The 18,627-nt window shown below is 43.5% G+C and overlaps 2 protein-coding genes across 7 annotated transcripts in view; both read left to right on the forward strand.

The window, feature by feature from the left end:
• Positions 1 to 426: 426 nt before the first annotated feature.
• On the forward strand, positions 427 to 6,021 carry scimp (SLP adaptor and CSK interacting membrane protein). 6 transcript variants are annotated; one of them, XM_030437128.1, is made up of 6 exons: positions 718 to 1,477; positions 2,853 to 2,901; positions 3,769 to 3,845; positions 4,871 to 4,980; positions 5,023 to 5,085; positions 5,149 to 6,021. In XM_030437128.1, exons 1-6 carry the CDS (start codon positions 1,369 to 1,371, stop codon positions 5,365 to 5,367), a joined length of 627 nt encoding a protein of 208 aa, XP_030292988.1. In that variant the 5' UTR covers positions 718 to 1,368; the 3' UTR covers positions 5,368 to 6,021. The 6 variants fall into 6 exon arrangements, with proteins under 6 accessions (XP_030292983.1, XP_030292984.1, XP_030292985.1 ...); XM_030437123.1 differs by adding an exon at positions 427 to 701 and having other exon boundaries at positions 1,351 to 1,477; positions 4,871 to 6,021; XM_030437124.1 differs by adding an exon at positions 427 to 701 and having other exon boundaries at positions 1,359 to 1,477; positions 4,871 to 6,021.
• A 2,666-nt stretch (positions 6,022 to 8,687) lies between these two features.
• The window catches only part of vps37d (VPS37D subunit of ESCRT-I), a 14,253-nt gene continuing 4,313 nt past the window's right edge, over positions 8,688 to 18,627 (forward strand). Inside the window, exons 1-2 of the mRNA XM_030439045.1 lie at positions 8,688 to 8,941; positions 14,663 to 14,834. Of these exons, the coding sequence (XP_030294905.1) occupies positions 8,819 to 8,941; positions 14,663 to 14,834 (295 nt within the window). The 5' untranslated portion in view covers positions 8,688 to 8,818. The remainder of the gene's footprint in view (positions 8,942 to 14,662; positions 14,835 to 18,627) is intronic.

An 18,627-nucleotide genomic window follows, 5' to 3' on the forward strand; every position in this document is an offset into this window, starting at 1 on the left:
ATTCCGGTGGTACCTTTCAAAATAAAAGTGATTTGCACTGAATTATTTTTAAGAGAATTAGAAAACATCAATTTCACATTCAAATTTAATTTCTGTCCTCTGAAACACTTAATGTAAAAAGACCTAAAAAATGCAGATGCAGGAAAAACAAAACAGACTTCTGATAAAAACGAGTGAAAGCTGATTTAAGAGGAACTGAAAAAATAAAGAGGCCGGAAGTGGATGTTCTGACAGCTTCGACACAAACTGTCACAAGACTCTGACTTCAACGGAAACACTCATAAACAAGTGAAATATTACACACATTTAACATCACAGAGACCAAGTGAGGAGTAAGATCTCCCACAAACACCACACACACACACACACACACACACACTCTCTCTCTCACACACACACACACCCACACACACACACACACACACTCACACACACACCCTGTGGTCAGTGGAGCGTGGCGGAGGGTGGGGAGGAGAGTTTCTCTGGTAAACTAAGAAAATTAGAAACTGTCATGCAAATGAAACACACGATCATTACTGTCATAAATCATAAGTACCATCCTCATCATCCTCATCATCCTCATCATCCTCATCATCACCATCATCTTCATCGTCCTCATCTTCATTATCTTCATCATCCATCTGCTGAGAGCGTCAGGACACTCGACGCCGGCCTGAACTCATCCAGCTCTTTTCTGGAAGGTGAGAATCTCTCTGAGTGTTTGATACAGTAAAATATCTCTTTGGACCTCAACCAATCCTGAAGAATTGATAATAAAAATTATCGTATTGTTATTTAAGATCAGTGAATGAAGAGAATTGAGTATAAAAATAAAGGGCTTACTTTAACCGTGAAAATCACTTTGTTCATTAGAATAATTTAACATTTCAATGTGCATCCCGGTCATAAAGTGTTGAAATGTGTCTCATCATTAAAATAAGATTTCAGTGTGAATCATCACTTTTTGTCCGCCTAGTTGTATTTTGTGTTTATTCGCTGGGACGTGGCAGGAAGCAGTTTGACAGCGAGGACACGGAGCACTCTGATAAACTGAGAAAATAACTTTAACTTCATTCTGTTCATGCAGATAAGAGACAGAAGTGATAAATAATAAACTGTTCATTTAAAAGCTGTTCAGACACACTTGAATGGTTCTTGACTTGACAGTGAAAAGTCCCTGTAGATCTTAAAGAGTCAGTTTGGTTCTGAGACCATAAATACAGAAATAACCTGCAGACTGAGTCAGAAAGAGGAAGTGGTGAACGCTCGTCTTTCCGATCGTCCGGCTGTAACTGAAAAGCAGCAGCGGCTCTCATCTCAGCAGGATCATATCTGTGTTTCTCCTCTGAGCTGTGCAGCAGGATCACGATGATGATGATGAAGGGAAATCTGCTGTGGCTGATCGCTGGGATCATCTTTGTGTCAGTGGTGATCGTCCTCATTTTCCTCCTCATCAACAGGTGTCTCTTTAGAGCAGGTAGGTCTAAACTCATCCGACAAACCTGACACAGTTACTGGAAGAGGCTCCATCATTTGCATGTCGAAAGAAGATATTTACTTCTTTTTCCTGTTTGTTCTCACACTTCTTCTTTCCCTCTGGTTATCATAGAAATACAACAAGGAGATCTTAAGAAGAGACATCATGTAAACCATGTTTAATATTCTTGAGGCGTCACAATGTTTTATTACTTAATGGTACAATATAACAAACCACAGGAAATATTAAATATAACATTTAATATGCAATGATCTCAGATTCTCTAAAATCATGGCGTGCAATACTTCACATCATAACAGCCAACATGTTTTATTATCCTCCAAAACTCCATCAGGACATGAAATGTCAGCAGGGACATCACCAGGTCGGTCTCACTGAGATCACTCGGTCCGGACTGGCAGCAACACAGTCACAAAGCAAGTTCACAGAGAAACCAGCTGATCATCTGCAGACAGACAGTCAGTCTGCACATCGTTTCAGGCAGCGGACACCAAAAATCTCAAAGCGTTCTTACCCAGTTCAGTTCAGACATCGGCCACAACACTAACAATTCAGGAGAATAAAGAAGAAGTGAATTCCACATTTCTAATTTAGAAAAGAAGAGAAGTAAAGAATGGCGGCTTTATGAATAAAAACCATTTAGCTTCTGAGTGAAACACACACGATGAGTGAGAGAAGCAGTTTAACGTGAAGCTCAGAGCGCTGCGATACACACTGTCCCGCATGTGACGACAACAAACAGAGGCATCATAGACAAACACACCTCCATCACCAGACACAGGTTTCACACACAAACAGCTGCACCACTTGTTTCTGTAGTGACATCCTCACAGCAGCTTCAGCTTCTTGTAATGAGCCTGATATGAGCTGGAGACAGGTCAACGAGTCAGTCATTTAAAACTGACACAACTTCATTTGTTGACCCGACCCGGAACCCGACATGTTCATCAGTCATTTCATGTAAAAGGAGAATTTCCAGAACAGAGAAGTGGCGATCAGTTTCACTTCAGATCAGATCTGTTTTCTTTAGGTAACTGAAAAACCAATTAAGGACTCGATTACCACAAATTAGAGCAGAAGAAGAAGAGAAACTATGACAGACTTTAACTGTTGAATGTTAATGTGAGACGAAACATAATCATAATTGTATAAGGACTATTATTAGAGGTCAGCTGTGATGAAACTTTAGTGGACGTGTCATTCTGTCCAACTGAAAACCGAAAGTGAACTGAAACTCTCTGAAATGATGTTTAAATGCTGTTTATTCCTGTTTGTCCTCAAAGACTGGACATCAGGTTTGTTCTTTACGTTTCATTACATTTAACTTCTTCTCCTTTTGTTGTTTATTTCACAGGCAAACACAGAATCTCACAGCTGCACAGAAGATCTGACTTCAGAGCCACGTAATATTTAACTCATATACATTTGTGATTGTAATATTTCTCACTTGTGTTGTTGAAAACATGGATCTTGCTTTTCTTCCACATGTGAAACACGTCTGTGTTGAATCCACAGCTGAAGTGTTAAATCACGATGATGTGCCTGAATAACTTCTCATAAAACCGCAAAATGTTGTTTTTTATGATGAAACCAAAGAACCATAAAATGTTAATTAGTTAACTTTTTAAAATTTTTGATTGATTGATACAATCATTATTGTGTCGTGCACAAATAATTTTCCCAGTCTGAAGATGTTATGATCAGAGGAGAGGACAAACACAGAAACCGTCCTGACGTTTGTTCCGGACTTTAGAGTCATGAGAGTTAAACAGCCGTCCCGTCGTTCTGGAATCGTCCGTGCCACAAAATGTTTCTGGATGTTGAACATTTCACTCAAGGCATTAACTCTGAACTCGTCATGATACAGAAGGAAATGTGATTCATTGTCAACATTTCCTAATTCACATAATTCACACAGGCTGTTGTCCTCCTGGCTATTTTTAAATGTTCCCTCTTGAGGGTTGAGAGGAAAGATTCCTTTTCTCAGCTGTGTACCAGAAACCTTCAACCTCTGTATAAGTTGGCCATAAAATCCTCTTCAGGACCATCCGAAGGTTTAATTTGAATATATGTCAGTAACTTTGGTTGGTTTGGTTTCAGTAACATGTCATTCAACCATTTTTCTTCAACGCTCCTCCGATTATGCTCATGTTACAAAATAAACTGTTAGGATCCAGATATTGTACCTCAGCCTGAGACTGTGGAGACGGTGTCTGTGTTCGGACTTTGTCACACGTTTTGTGTCTTTGTGCGTCTTCGTGTCTTCTCAGGAACAACCAGTACCAGGAGAGGAAGCTGGCAGACGACACTCCACCTTTACCTCCTCGCACACAGTTTCTCACTGCAGGTCAGACTCTGTTGGATTAAATAACCCGATAATTCTCCTTTAAATCACCCAAAACCTCACGTCCTTCTCTCACTCTCACCACATCATCTCAAGAGCCGAACACAAAACTTCATCACAGCTGAAGTCTGACAAAACCCAAGTCTAAAGTCTGAAAACAGGGTGGTTTTTGTGCTGTGAAATGACTTTGTCTCATCAAGCCAAACAAACATGTGACCTCTGATGATTCAAGTCAAATTATCAAACATACAAGACAGTTCAGAAAAAGAGAAACCAGGCTCAGGTCCAAGAGAACCACATGTTATGAGTTTCTGAACCAAACCTCTTACCTGATATCAGACTGAGTGTAGTTGATGTTCACAGTCTGGAGAAACTAGAAAAGTTCCACACTGTGGAGGTCACGGACGAGGACGGCTGCAGCTGTGTCAGTCTTTGTTGACAGTACGAGCGTGTTGGCTGTAGATGTTGATGATCGGTCCACACAAACAGAAGATCTGGCTTTATAACAGGCTGTAAAATGATGCTGAGACATTGAAATGTTCAGGTACTGTGAAACAATACGATACAATACAGAAAGACATGGACCTGGATGTTGATCTGGTCCAACACAGCCTCAGTCTTCACTGCAGACATGTTGAAGCACTCAGCATGCTGCCATCACCTCTTCTCCACCACTCTGTGAATCTGGTTTGTTAGCTGTCTGTCAGTTAGTGGCACAGAATACTTATATTGTCATACTTTGTAAGAAAGTTGAGTCTGAAACTAAATTTGGATGCTTAGGTATTGTAGGTCGGGTCGGCTGCCACCTCAGTGTTTCATTATTTAATGACTTTAGATGAGAATTGGTACTTTCTGACAAAGTGGACCTTTACGTATAATCACATGGAGGTTTGTTCACTCCAGCAGAGAAAACACACCGAACTGTCGTCACCCTGTCAGAATACAGCCTGTCACCACATCACTGCACTTATAACTGTAACTAATGATATCTCTGATATCTGTATAAAGTGATAACTTTTCTGTTTCAGAGGCCCAAAGTTATGAGAACCTGGCTGAGGTACCCGACAGCGAGGAGAGTACGCCTGACTACGAACAGGTGAAGGACGACTTCAGACAGGATGTGGGCGACTACGAGCAGGCTACGCCCGACTACGAGCAGGCTACGCCCGACTACGAGCAGGCTACGCCCGACTACGAGCAGGCTACGCCCGACTACGAGCAGGACGTAGGCGACTACGAGCAGGCTACGCCCGACTACGAGCAGGACGTAGGCGACTACGAGCAGGCTACGCCCGACTACGAGCAGGCTACGCCCGACTACGAGCAGGCTACGCCCGACTATGAGCAGGACGTGGCAGACTATGTGAAGGTGGAGGAGGAGGAAAAGATTGTCCCTCCTCCTCCACTGTACCAGGATCCTGATCCAGCAGCAGACAACACCTCAGAGGACTACGACGACATCGATGAGCTCGGAGATGAAGATGAAGGCCAGGATGAAGATGAAGACTACGATGATGTGGGATAAGAGCAGCAGAGACATGAAGGGAACTTTACCACTGATTCACTTCAGACTTTTATATTCATGAGGCAGAATACAGCAGATGATGGTCTGTTTCATGAGAACAGCAGCTGGAAGAAGAGGACAGACAGCAGCAGTGACGAGGAAGGTTTGATCTTCATCATAATAACTACAGAGTTCACAGTCTGAACGTGACGAGGTCGGACCGAACAACCAACCAGCTGTTATTTGACTCATTATAACTGATCAGACAGCAGCGGTGGTCTTTCAGAATAAAATTATTCTTTGATTGTTTTTAATTTAAAACTTGATTTGTTTATCTGCATTTAATATAAAAGTGAAATCCTTACATACTTTGATCTTCACACAGAGATTAATTATACTGTTCTGTATGTGTTGATATGAAGCTGCTGAGTCAGGAGCTGATTAGCTTAGCTTTGCATAAAGACTTGAAGCAGGGGGAAACTGCTAGCCTGGCTCCATCCACCACTTGTTGTCTTATTTGTTTATTCCATACACAAACAGAAATATAAAAGCTGATTTTTTTAAACTTTGAAATTCATATATTTTTAGTATTTTTTGAATATTTCAAAATATTGTTTATCTTATTGTCATCAGGTCACATGACTGAACTATTAAACCATGAGTGAGCCTCTCTGACAAGTTGCTTCTCTTTCATCTGTGCACTTTGATTCACAGGCTGTCACCTCAGCAACAGTGTGCGTTCATCCGCGGCTGAAAGTAGTCCCCTGCCAAACGCAGCGTTACCTCCTCTTTCAGTAAAAACACCATTTCAGCTGATTGTCACAAGACGTTTATAGGAATTTTATTTTATTTTTATGACACAGTTTTAAAGATTTACATGAGAGGCACAGACAGGGAGGGAAGTGACAGAGTGATGCATCATGGGAACAATATGGAATATCACTGAGGCTGCTGAAGATCTGTCTTTAACATTTCAGATGTCTGAAGGCCTCCTGCAGGTCGCTGTGAGTCTGTAGGCAATTAACTTTATTTACATCAATTAATACATAAAAAACAATATGCAACTCCATAAATGTTAAATCTGAAGATAAAAGTAGCAATAGTAAAAACAATGTGCCATCTCTAAAATGATTAAAAAATGTTTTAAGTATTTTTTTGGCCTTTCATGGCTTTATTGATAGTACAGCTGAAGAGGGTGACAGGGAACAGGGGGAGAGAGCGGAGGAGTGACACGCAGCAAAGGGACCCGGGCCAGGAGCCGAACCCAGGTCCACTGCAGAGCCTCGGCACATGGGACGCTGCTCTACCAACTGAGCTGAACGGCGCCCCTTAACATTTTTAAAAGTGTAATTTTTGGAGCTCTCTGTTTTTCTACCCTCAGTTGATGACATGTTCTCCTCTCCTCTTGGATTAGTGTTAGGGTACTGTTACTGTTTCGTCTTCAACCTCTTTTGTTTCCTTCAGTTTCTTCAGATTATTTTCATTTTCTCAGCAGTTGTTGAGTCTGTTGAAGACCTCATCAGAGCTGTTTGTGTATTAAAGATGATTAATGACGACATTGTCTCAGTTTATTGCACAGATCACATTTGGAAAGACACTTAAATAAAAAGGTTGGTTGGTTAGAAAGTCGCAGCATGTGTTCATGACTGACTCCAGAGTTAAAGAATGAGCTCGTTGTCCACTGAAACCAGACTTTCAGCATCTTTCCACTGTTTGGCAGAAATATTGAGGAAAAGTCAGCAGAAGAGCTGATGTGGTTCAGCTACAGTCAGAAAACCAAACTGACTTCATTTCCTCATCATGTCTGACGCATTTACACTCAAAGACGTGTAACAAAACCAGATCAGACTCACACCGCTGCTGAAGTTCTGCACTCATACCGCAGCAACAGTAACAGTATCTATCGTTTGTCCTGCTGCATGAAAGTCAGAGCGGCATGTTCCTGTTGGAGCCACTCATATGGAGGCACATCATATACAGGTAGTCCACTGGTTCAGAACATACGGGTCAGGCCCCCCCACGGGGTCAACAGATCAATCTGAGGGGTCGTCACATGATTCATGGGAGAGGAGAGGAGGGCAGAAAGTTCTGACCCACAACATCTGATCTTTGACTTTCAGTGAAATATTTCATTCTTTGAGCCTCAAACACTATTTTGATAAAATTTGGAAGGAATGTTCATCTTTTAAAACTGCAGACCACCGTTTTGATCCTGAACAATGTGCATTCAGTCATCTTAACTCATCTCTGTTCAGACTTTAATAAATGCAGTGGAGTAACTTAGAAGTATAAAGTAACACAAATGGAAATACACGAGGAAAGTGTACTTGATTAAATTATGACTTTGTTCTGTCCTTAATAGTTTTCTTTGGTTTGTCAGTTTCAATTAAACTTAATTTACAAATGTGAATACAGTTTTCTTTCACTGGATTGTTTTTGAATGGACTATAGTCATTTGAACAGAAGGTCTTCATCCATCCATCACCCATTTCCTTAGGGTTTATCACACGGGTTGTTGCAGCGCCCCCTGGTGGCAGCACAGTCCTCTGTCAGCGGGTCTGTGTCAGGTCGGTCACACTCGGTCCAGATGTCAGAGTGCAGACGGGACAAACGTGTACGAACAGTCATGTGTAGTGTTTGTGGCTCCTGAGCAGACGCCGCTGTGACCTACATACACGTCCTACTGCTCCACACTGACCACATAATAACATGCTGTCAGCCGTCAGGCAGCTTCAGTCTCAGACCTTTCATGAATATCAGTGGGTTTGGATGAAAACAGTCCAAGGAGGAATCTCCAAACAGACGATTCAGATAATGAAATGTTCAGAAAGTAGAAAAGAGGGATGTGACAGTAAACAAACACATGGAGATGATTATGTGATGAACTTATTTTCACCTCTCAGACTGTCACTGAGAGGTCCGGCTGCACTGATGGAACAACGAACAATGAATAATATAATGAAGATGGTCTCTGTAACACTTTACACTTTCTATGGCATTGTGGGGAATGTGGGCTCAAAGTTTAGCAGAACCAGAAATATCACTTCTTTAATTCCAGTCAATCTTCTTCCTGTTTAAAACCTGCTGCCTACATTACCCACAATGCAACAGAGCCACTGAGTGACATCACTGGAGGCAGTTTATCTGATGACATGCAAAAAGCTTTTGTTCATATATTTTGATGGTATCAGAAAGTTAACCTGTTGGCTATTTGTTTTATTTTGAAGGTATAGCTCTTTATTTTATTGTGAAGGTGTAGACAGGAAGTGTAGCTGTTGCGTTTTATTTTGAAGGTGTATACAGGAAGTGTAGCCGTTGGTGTAGCGTTTTATTGTGAAGGTGTCACCGGAAATGTTCCCGCTGTATTGCGGGGTGTAAACGCTCCATGCGGGCTGATACATTCCGATGTGAGTGAGATGTAACGGCTGTGCGGACTTTATGGTTCGGGCTGTTTCGCACTTTAAAGAACAAAATGGCGCAGTTAAAGGAGTTGAAGTGTTGTCCGGACGGGTACAGAGCTCTGAACAGTACCGAGCTCACCGAGCTTTTACACAACGACGACAAAATGGACCAGATCATTCGTCTCAATGAGAAGGTACGTCGGTACCGTCGGTCTGTGTTCCCATAGAACCAGAGTGTTCTGTGTGTTACTCTGGTCGCTGTTCTCTGGGGAACATGGTTGTGTGTTATTATGTTGTGTTGACCGTGTGTGTGTGTGTGTGTGTGTGTGTATAAATCCGCTTCATGGCTGATCGATTGTCTGCGTGGCGAGTGGTCGGATTTCACTCTGGCGTCCACAAACCCGCAGTTTAATATTCAGGGTTAAATTATCAGTCGAAGGTGACACAAAGAAGATTTATTAAATCAATCTGTCCATTTTAATCTTCATTTTAATCGCGGTGGTTCCGGTCGAGCTGCTGCTGAAGACCCCACACGCGCCGTTATGTGGCTCGGGTCCATTTAAGAATCTGCCGATATAGTGTTTGATTATCCGGCAGATTTATACTATTATAGATGTAGAGAGGGGGAGGACTATAGACAACATCAGAGGTTTACAATATGTTCCGACCCAGCAGCACTTCAGCTCCTCTAACTGCACTTCAGCTCCTCTGACTACACTTCAGCTCCTATAACTATACTTCAGCTCCTCTGACTACACTTCAGCTCCTCTAACTACACTTCAGCTCCTCTGACTGCACTTCAGCTCCTCTGACTACACTTCAGCTCCTCTAACTACACTTCAGCTCCTCTAACTACACTTCAGCTCCTCTGACTACACTTCAGCTCCTCTGACTACACTTCAGCTCCTATAACTACACTTCAGCTCCTCTGACTGCACTTCAGCTCCTCTGACTACACTTCAGCTCCTATAACTACACTTCAGCTCCTCTGACTACACTTCAGCTCCTCTGACTGCACTTCAGCTCCTCTGACTGCACTTTAGCTCCTCTGACTACACTTCAGCTCCTATAACTACACTTCAGCTCCTATAACTACACTTCAGCTCCTCTAACTACACTTCAGCTCCTCTGACTACACTTCAGCTCCTCTGACTGCACTTTAGCTCCTCTGACTACACTTCAGCTCCTCTGACTGCACTTCATCTCCTCTGACTACACTTCAGCTCCTCTGACTACACTTCAGCTCCTCTGACTGCACTTCATCTCCTCTGACTGCACTTTAGCTCCTCTGACTACACTTCAGCTCCTATAACTACACTTCAGCTCCTATAACTACACTTCAGCTCCTCTGACTACACTTCAGCTCCTCTGACTGCACTTCATCTCCTCTGACTACACTTCATCTCCTCTGACTGCACTTCAGCTCCTCTGACTGCACTTCAGCTCCTCTGACTGCACTTCAGCTCCTCTGACTGCACTTCAGCTCCTCTGACTACACTTCAGCTCCTCTGACTACACTTCAGCTCCTCTAACTACACTTCAGCTCCTCTGACTACACTTCAGCTCCTCTGACTGCACTTTAGCTCCTCTGACTACACTTCAGCTCCTCTGACTGCACTTCATCTCCTCTGACTACACTTCATCTCCTCTGACTACACTTCAGCTCCTCTGACTGCACTTCAGCTCCTCTGACTACACTTCAGCTCCTATAACTACACTTCAGCTCCTCTGACTACACTTCAGCTCCTCTGACTGCACTTCAGCTCCTCTGACTGCACTTCAGCTCCTCTGACTGCACTTCAGCTCCTCTGACTGCACTTCAGCTCCTATAACTACACTTTAGCTCCTCTGACTACACTTCAGCTCCTCTGACTACACTTCAGCTCCTCTGACTGCACTTCAGCTCCTCTAACTACACTTTAGCTCCTCTGACTGCACTTCAGCTCCTCTGTCTGCACTTCAGCTCCTATAACTACACTTCAGCTTTATCAGCGGGTCGTCCTCAGTCATCTCCCTGTGAAGACTGAAGAGCAGAGCTCAGTCTGAAGACTTATGCTGCAGTAAATTGCATCTTGACGTGTTTGATTAATGCTGAACTGAGCGTCGGATCAGAACACATCCGGTTCTGTTCTGTCCTGAGTGTGTGTTGGTTTGTAAACATGTCACATTCAAAATGAAGGATTTTTTTTTAAAGGAATTCTACAAGCCTGACTCAGAGAGGCATGTCTGGGATACACGATAACCTTCCTGACGTACAGTTGTACCACACACACACACACACACACACACACACACACACACACACACAGGGTGTCAGGGGCCCCATTTTGATGAGTTTTGCTCTTTGGGGGTCCTCAAACAGAAAGACTGTCTCTTCTGTGGGACTGCATTTCTTTCACAGTTGTCGGTGTGATGATACAACAGAGGGAGACAGTCAGAGCTCCTGGTGTCACTGGGAGGAGGAGATAATGAAGACAGCTGTTTGAATGCAGCTGGACTGAAGCTCCACACTGACTGTACGCTGTTCCCTTCTCTTCTTCTTCTTCTTCTTCTGCTTTGTCTTCTGCCCTCTGCATGTGTTTGGTTCTGACATTAATGAGTGTGATTGGCCGATGGCCTCAGTGAAACATGGTGATGGACGATGGTGTGAGGCATCTGTAGTGGAGGAAGTGTGTCTCCTCACAGTTGTTGTACTGTTGCTGACTGCAGCAGGGAGGATGTCAGACGATCCTCAGCAGCTCACCGCTGTGTTTATCACCACTTCCTGATGTCGCTCTGACAACAACCTCACCTGTCTCCCCACCAGAGAGGGGAGACAGATCAACTGTCACCTCCCTGCCTGGTGCATGTCTATCATACATCCTCACGTCAGGTTTACAAGTGCCTTCGTCTCTGCAGCACATCAGCCTGCATTTCTACAGTCAGCTGACCACTCAAAGCACTTTGCAACACATTCACCCATCTTGCACACGCACACACACACACGCACACAACCACCATGCAAGGTGCAAATTTCCCATCAGGAGCCGTTCAGGAGCCGGGGATTCGAACCAGCGACGACCCGCTCCACCTCCTGAGCCAAAGCCGTGTGTGTTACATGTCTATAACTGAGCTGAGATCAGCCTCTGAAGTTAGACTGCTAACTGATGACTATACTGAAGAAGCTAAGCTAACAAAATAACAGCAAAATAGAAGGAAACACACAAACAACGTCTGCAGAGAAGTAAATATTGATTTGATAACCCTCTCTCTGTACCCGGACCTTCTTCAGACCACATTCTGTAAATTCCTCTCAATGTGGGACTCTGACTTCCTCCTGCTGACCTGTAAAATGTGAGACAGATGCAGCGTTCAGGACTGGATGATACGGTCCTCAGGCTGTCAGAGATGGAGAAGAAGAAGAAGAAGAAAAAGAATAACAGGAATGTTTCTGACAGACACACTCAGAATTCTACAGACTGCTCCTTTAACTATCAGTATTGTTCTAAAACACTTACAGGAGCGGCCTTCATTTAATCATTTATGGTCTGAGCTCATGTGGTCGAGTGACAGTGAATACTGCCCCTCCCCCACATACACATACATATACATCCATTCATCCCCCATCAGCATGGCGACAACACCCAGCAGCAGCTGAACACACAAACCTCCAGAGATGTTTCCTTTAACTGTAGATCTGTTTTAAACATCCTTTAACTGACTGTTTCAGGCTCCGTTACACCAACATGTTATATCAGAGACGCACAGTGTTCTACACAGATCGCACAAAGTCTAACACACCAATGTCACCATCTACACACTGATGTCACCGTCTAACCCCCAATTTCCACTGGATACGTGTCCGCTGCGTTGCTGCTCCGATCCCGTTTTGCTCCGTTGCCGCCGTCCGGCAATCCCCACCGGTTGCGGTTTGAGTCTGCCACGGCGCAGTACGGTAGACAGCTGGCGTCACGACGCAGAGGAGTTCCCGCGGTAATCACTCAACACCGCAGTTATAGGTCTGTGTTATTAAAAACAATAACACTAAGTGTTCCCGACCGAAGGATCAGCAGAAGAGCTTGTGTTTGTCTCTTTTGGGAGATTTGTGTGCTGGTGTCAACACGGAGTGTTTTATTTTGAAAGGTAACTGGATGCTGTTTGTTATTTTGGCGCTTGACTTCCTGTCTGCTCTGTGCTAAATTCAGCTGAATTGCTGCGTCGTGCTCCGGCATCCGCCAGATATAGAAGTCCTGCGTATCTGTGCCGGAGGGCTCCGGACTGCCGGAGCACGACGCAGCAGATACGCAAGGCAGCGGACCTGGTGGGGATTGACACATTGACTAAAGTGAAACGTATCTGCTCTCCGCCACGCAGCGGAGACGCCACGCGTCCAGTGGAAATTGGGGGTAACACACTGATGTCACTGTTTAACTCGCTGATGTCACTGTCTAACATACTGATGTCACCGTCTAACATGCTGATGTCACCGTCTAACACGCTGATGTCACCGTTTAACACGCTGATGTCACTGTCTAACACGCTGATGTCACCGTTTAACACGCTGATGTCACCGTTTAACACGCTGATGTCACCGTTTAACACGCTGATGTCACTGTCTAACATACTGATGTCACCGTCTAACACACTGATTTCACCGCCGAACACGCTGATGTCACCGTTTTACGCTATGCTAACATCATCAGAACCATTCCTGTAACGCCAGACAATCTGCTCTTCCTTACGGTTTAATGGTTCAGAATGGTTTGAGGAGCACAGCAACGAGTTAGAGGTGTTGCCTCCAAATTCAGATCAGATCTTAATCCAATCGAGCATCTGTGGGATGTGCTCGACAAACAAGTCCGATCCATGAAGGCCCCACTTCGCAACTTACAGGACTTAAAGGATCTGCTGCTAACATCTTGGTGCCAGATACCACAGCACACCTACAGGGGTCTAGTGGAGTCCATGCCTCGACGCGTCAGAGCTGTTTGGGCAGCAAAAGGGGACCAACACAGTATTAGGCAGGTGGTCAAAGTGTTCTGCCTGTATGTTGTAGCTAGGGGTTGGAATGTCTTGGCACCTCACGATTCGATTCCGATGTCAACGATTAGATTCTACACCGATACATCTCGATGCAATAATTTTTTTGTGAACATTTCAATGCAAGTTAAAAAATAATAATAATAATAATTAAATCTGAGTTTTCTACTCAGAGTTTGCTAATCACTTCCTACTTTTGTGATGATCATTTAAAAAATCAACAGATTAATTACCTTCTCTAATATTTTATTAAAGAAAAGGCTTTTCTTTGTCACAAACAGATTTGACTCTCTGAACACAGAATCCTCCTGTTACAGTCAATGAGCATATCCCTGAGGGAAAAACAGTATACTTCAGCCTATATAAACATAAAAAAAAGCCTTCAATGTAATAATCAATGCAGCTTGCATTTCAACACATTATGGACCTATGTATCAGCTCTCATACTAACAGATGGCTACTTACCTACCCGCTTTCATCAAAGTGTCCAAACCTTCTGTTTTACTTTCCCTGTAGAATGGCTGTGTCAGTGAAGGAACGCAGAGATGGTATTTTGTATCTTGGCTCTAGAGTGAACACCATTGTCTGAAAACCCACGTTTTCCACAACTGAATACGGACGTAAATCCAATGCAATAAAACTTGCAATGGATTTGGTAATCCGCCTCGCTCTCTCAGAGTTCGGTTGAAGCTGTGCCACCGCCTGCTCGATCATTCTCTGGCTGGCATCTGCAACAGGTCGCTGCTTCTCTCCCAACTCTGGGTGGTATCACACAAGGTGGTTTCTCAGATGAGTTGTGTTGTGTCGGTGAAGACCAGCGCCTCTGTAAAGACGGAGCACTGTGTGGACGCCTCAGCCCCTCATGTAACGTGTGTTGACTTTGTGTCTGTGTTCAGTTTCAGGAGCTGCAGATGGACAGAGAGATGCTGCTGACGACCAATCGGAGTTTAGCTGAGGAGAGTCTGGCCCGACGACCTCGACTCTGTAACGGCAAACTGCAACTGGCAGAAAAATACCGACAACTGTCCAACCTGACAACCCGCTGCTGGGACAAACAGAGTCAGCTTGGTGAGTTCACAGCTGTAAGCTGTTACACAGGACAGACGATCACTGAGAGACATGACGGTAAATACTTTAGCATTTTTTCGCCAGATGAGGTTAAAGATGTGAGAGAAAAGGAGAAACGCTCACCAACACAACAAGTTTGAGCTCAAAATGTGGGAGAAATATTTTCCTGTCCACAGAAACACTTTGAAATCTTTACCAGAGAAAATGTGATGAGTGTATGTGTTTGACCTGAAACAGCCGACTATAACAAACTGCGGCCGCTGCAGGTCCAGTTTAATTATACCTGTTCTGACCACAGAGGCTCCTCACTGTCTCACCTGAAACTGATGTTTACTGTCACACATAGAAAGCAGAATGAAATCACAGACTGTTTCACAATAAAAGCCTCAGTCTTCAGCCTGTTTCACAATAAAAGCCTCAGTGTTAAGCCTCAGCATGGCCTCAGTTTGGTCATGGGAACCAATCAGAGCAGATCGGATGTCAGCAGGAAGCTGAAGCAGTTGTCATGGAGTCCGTGTCTGAGAGGAGGATTGTCTTTGTTCAGGAGAGTCCTGCTCCTGACAGGCCGGCTGCAGGGCACCACGACACGTCTCTCATAAAGAGCTCCTGTCAGACGAGACTCAGAGCTTCAGAGGAGCAGGAGGGAAATGAATCTTGTTAGATGAATCCACAGTTTCTAACAGTGACTATAGCTGTTCACTGATGAATGATGTGAGCTGCATCTCAGCGGCCAGACTCTGACGGAGGAATGTTAAACTTCCTGTGTGTGTGCGTGTGTGTGTGCGTGCGTGCGTGTGTGTGTGTGTGTGTGTGTTGTCCCACCTCCCCAGCAGAGCAGGATGGGCGGGGGTCCGTCCTTCCTCAAACATCTGACTCTCATTTACTAAGAAAAGAGGTGAATGAGGAGGTTTCTCTTCATCGTAGATCTCATGTATTGTTTCAGACTTCCTGTGTGGTAGAGGCCACACACACACAGTGTGTGTCTGTGTGTGGACTGTATCTATAACTGTTATTGACGGCTGTTTCTGTTTCCTGCCTGTGATAACACCGACTCTAATCACACACACACACACACACACACAGTCTTCAAGTAGTGTGTTATGAAGAAAATAAAGAAAAAGGGTGAACAGTTTGTGACTTAAGTAACTTTAATGTAGAGCTGTAACCAACTAAAGAGGAGTGTCATTGTTGAAAACTCAGATTATTTTCACTCAGTTGTTTGCTCTCTAAAATGTTGATCACTGTTGATCAATGTTGATCAATTTACCTGGGGGGCGGGCCAACCTACCAACCTACCAACCAACCAACCTACCAACTAACCAACCTACCAACCAACCAACCAACCTACCAACTAACCAACCTACCAACCTACCAACCAACCAACCAACCTACCAACTAACCAACCTACCAACCAACCAACCAACCTACCAACTAACCAACCTACCAACCAACCAACCAACCTACCAACTAACCAACCTACCTACCAACCAACCAACCTACCAACTAACCAACCTACCTACCAACCAACCAACCTACCAACCTACCAACCAACCAACCAACCTACCAACTAACCAACCTACCAACCTACCAACCTACCAACTAACCAACCTACCTACCAACCAACCTACCAACCAACCAACCAACCTACCAACTAACCAACCTGCCAATCAACCAACCTACCAACCTACCTTTATCTTTATGTGTATAGTGCCAATTTACAGCAAAAGTCACGTCATGACCCTTATCAGATTGAGCAGGTCTGAACCAGACTCCTTGATTAATGTATTTTCAGAGACATCAGAGTTGTGACACGTTTTCAGGTCACACTTCAGAATTAATTCTTCACTCATGATGTGGATGAAAACACAGTTCACAAAGAGACGATCAGATATAATTCAGTCTGTATTTATTCAGTCTTCTTTTAATAACAGGTCAAATGTTGACATTATCACATCACTGAGAGATATTTTCAGCTCAGCTACACATCTATTTAACACACACACACACACACACACACACACACACACACACACACACACACACACACACACACAGTGTGTTAGATCTGGTGTCAGTGACCGTGAATCAAAGAGACGGAGCTTCAGTTTATTATTAACACTTTTGATCGACATGTTAAACCTGTGAGAGACCAACAACAGACTCAGTCATCACAACACAAACACTCAGAAACTCAGATGTTTTTAAATAATGTCACATTTGATATTTTGTCATATTTATAATATTAGGAGCAGCAAACCTGATACAACAACACAGCAGATGATGCTAACTGTTGGCTGTGTTAGCTCAGCGTTAGTCTTTTAGTATAATAAGAAAGTCTGTATCCGTCAAGTACATTAAAACCTCTTAGCGAAAGCCCCCATTTTAAGGTTCTTTTTCCAAAACGACATACCGAAATTAAAAGCATGACAGCTCCCACATAGTTTGAGACTCAGGGATGTGCTTGGTACCATTGGAAAGGTAACACCCTCAAGTTTTCTAGAAGTGTAAGTGTGATTCTATGACATACTGACAGAGTTACAGAGGTTGGAACACAGGTTTTGGTTTTCGTCCAATTCAAATGTCAATAAACTGACTAAGATATAAGGGCTCAGGTATGTCTATGGACACAGCAGACACAATTAGGCCACAGCCACAGGTCTCAGCTTGCTACACTCAAAATTTGAAGTCAAAAGACAAAAAAATAGATTTTTCACTTTTCTTTTTTCTAAAGGCATGTCTGTGCGTTTTGATTGGGTCCTTTTTTTCCAAGAGTGCCTACTGAGTTTCAAAGGCTTATAACTGGAGAACCCCTTTACCTAGAAACATAATCTTGGTCTCAAATGAAAGCTAAGACCCTGGGGTTTCTTGCTGGTTCGACACTTGTAGCTAGTTTTGGGAAAAATGACAAGGATATTCCCATTCTATGGACTCTTGGCGAACTATGAAAAAAAAATTGTGGCATGACGTTGTAGCTGTGGAAAAAGGGAACACTCCGAAGGTATGTAGGTACATTCTTGCTTCTTGTGGTAGAGGGCTCTTTCTAATGTTGTGTCATGGTGAGTTTAGAAGACTATTACATGGTCTGGAAATAACTTTTTTCCTTTGTGTTTGGGCTTAAAATAATCAGGACAGTCTCAGCTTTCCAGCAGTGAGTATATATTGTTAAGATCTGATGCTTAAAACTATTAGCAAAAAAGTATTAGTTTTTACGAAGGGTGTTCATTTAGTGAAGGGTGTTCCTATGCAGGAACAGTGTTCCTTAAGGGGTTAAGCCTTTTTTCCCCCATGATTGTTATTTTAAAACAAGTCTGATAGAAACCACTAAACCTCAACAGGAGTCTGATTTCAATCAACTCATGAAGCTAATGCCAGCATCTCTAGCTAGTTACCTGCACTGGCTAGTTAGCTGCACTGGCTAGTTACAGCTGATGAAATCTGCAGCTAATAATGAGAAGATGGACACGTTGTTTCTAAAATCAGTGTGAATTTGAATTAGAACTCGGTCTCTGTTCTCATGGTGAACTGCAGGGAGCTAACAGGTTAACATGTAGGCACAAAATGGCTCCTTGAAAGTCTTTAACGTCATGGATGGATGATATTTATCACCACTCATTTTCTCACTGAAACTAAAAACCATTAACCATTTGTTGATCATCAGGTGACATGTGAGAGATAATATAAATCAATAAATCACACCTGAGTTTAAAGGCCCCCACACACCACCCAGACTCAAACCAACTGCCAACTTCCTTTATCCGACCACTCTGTTGCCTCTCGTCTGACCTGTTCGGCA

Source organism: Sparus aurata, chromosome 13 (assembly GCF_900880675.1).
Source record: "Sparus aurata chromosome 13, fSpaAur1.1, whole genome shotgun sequence".
Classification (NCBI taxonomy): Eukaryota; Metazoa; Chordata; class Actinopteri; order Spariformes; family Sparidae; genus Sparus; species Sparus aurata.

Excerpts from the sequence above, each read along its gene's own strand:
- scimp (XM_030437123.1), top strand. The coding sequence starts at position 1,369 with ATGATGATGATGAAGGGAAATCTGCTGTGGCTGATCGCTGGGATCATC. Across the intron at positions 1,478-2,852 it reads CAGGTGTCTCTTTAGAGCAG|GCAAACACAGAATCTCACAG; the intron begins GTAGGTCTAAAC and ends TTTATTTCACAG. Across the intron at positions 2,902-3,768 it reads AGATCTGACTTCAGAGCCAC|GAACAACCAGTACCAGGAGA; the intron begins GTAATATTTAAC and ends GTGTCTTCTCAG.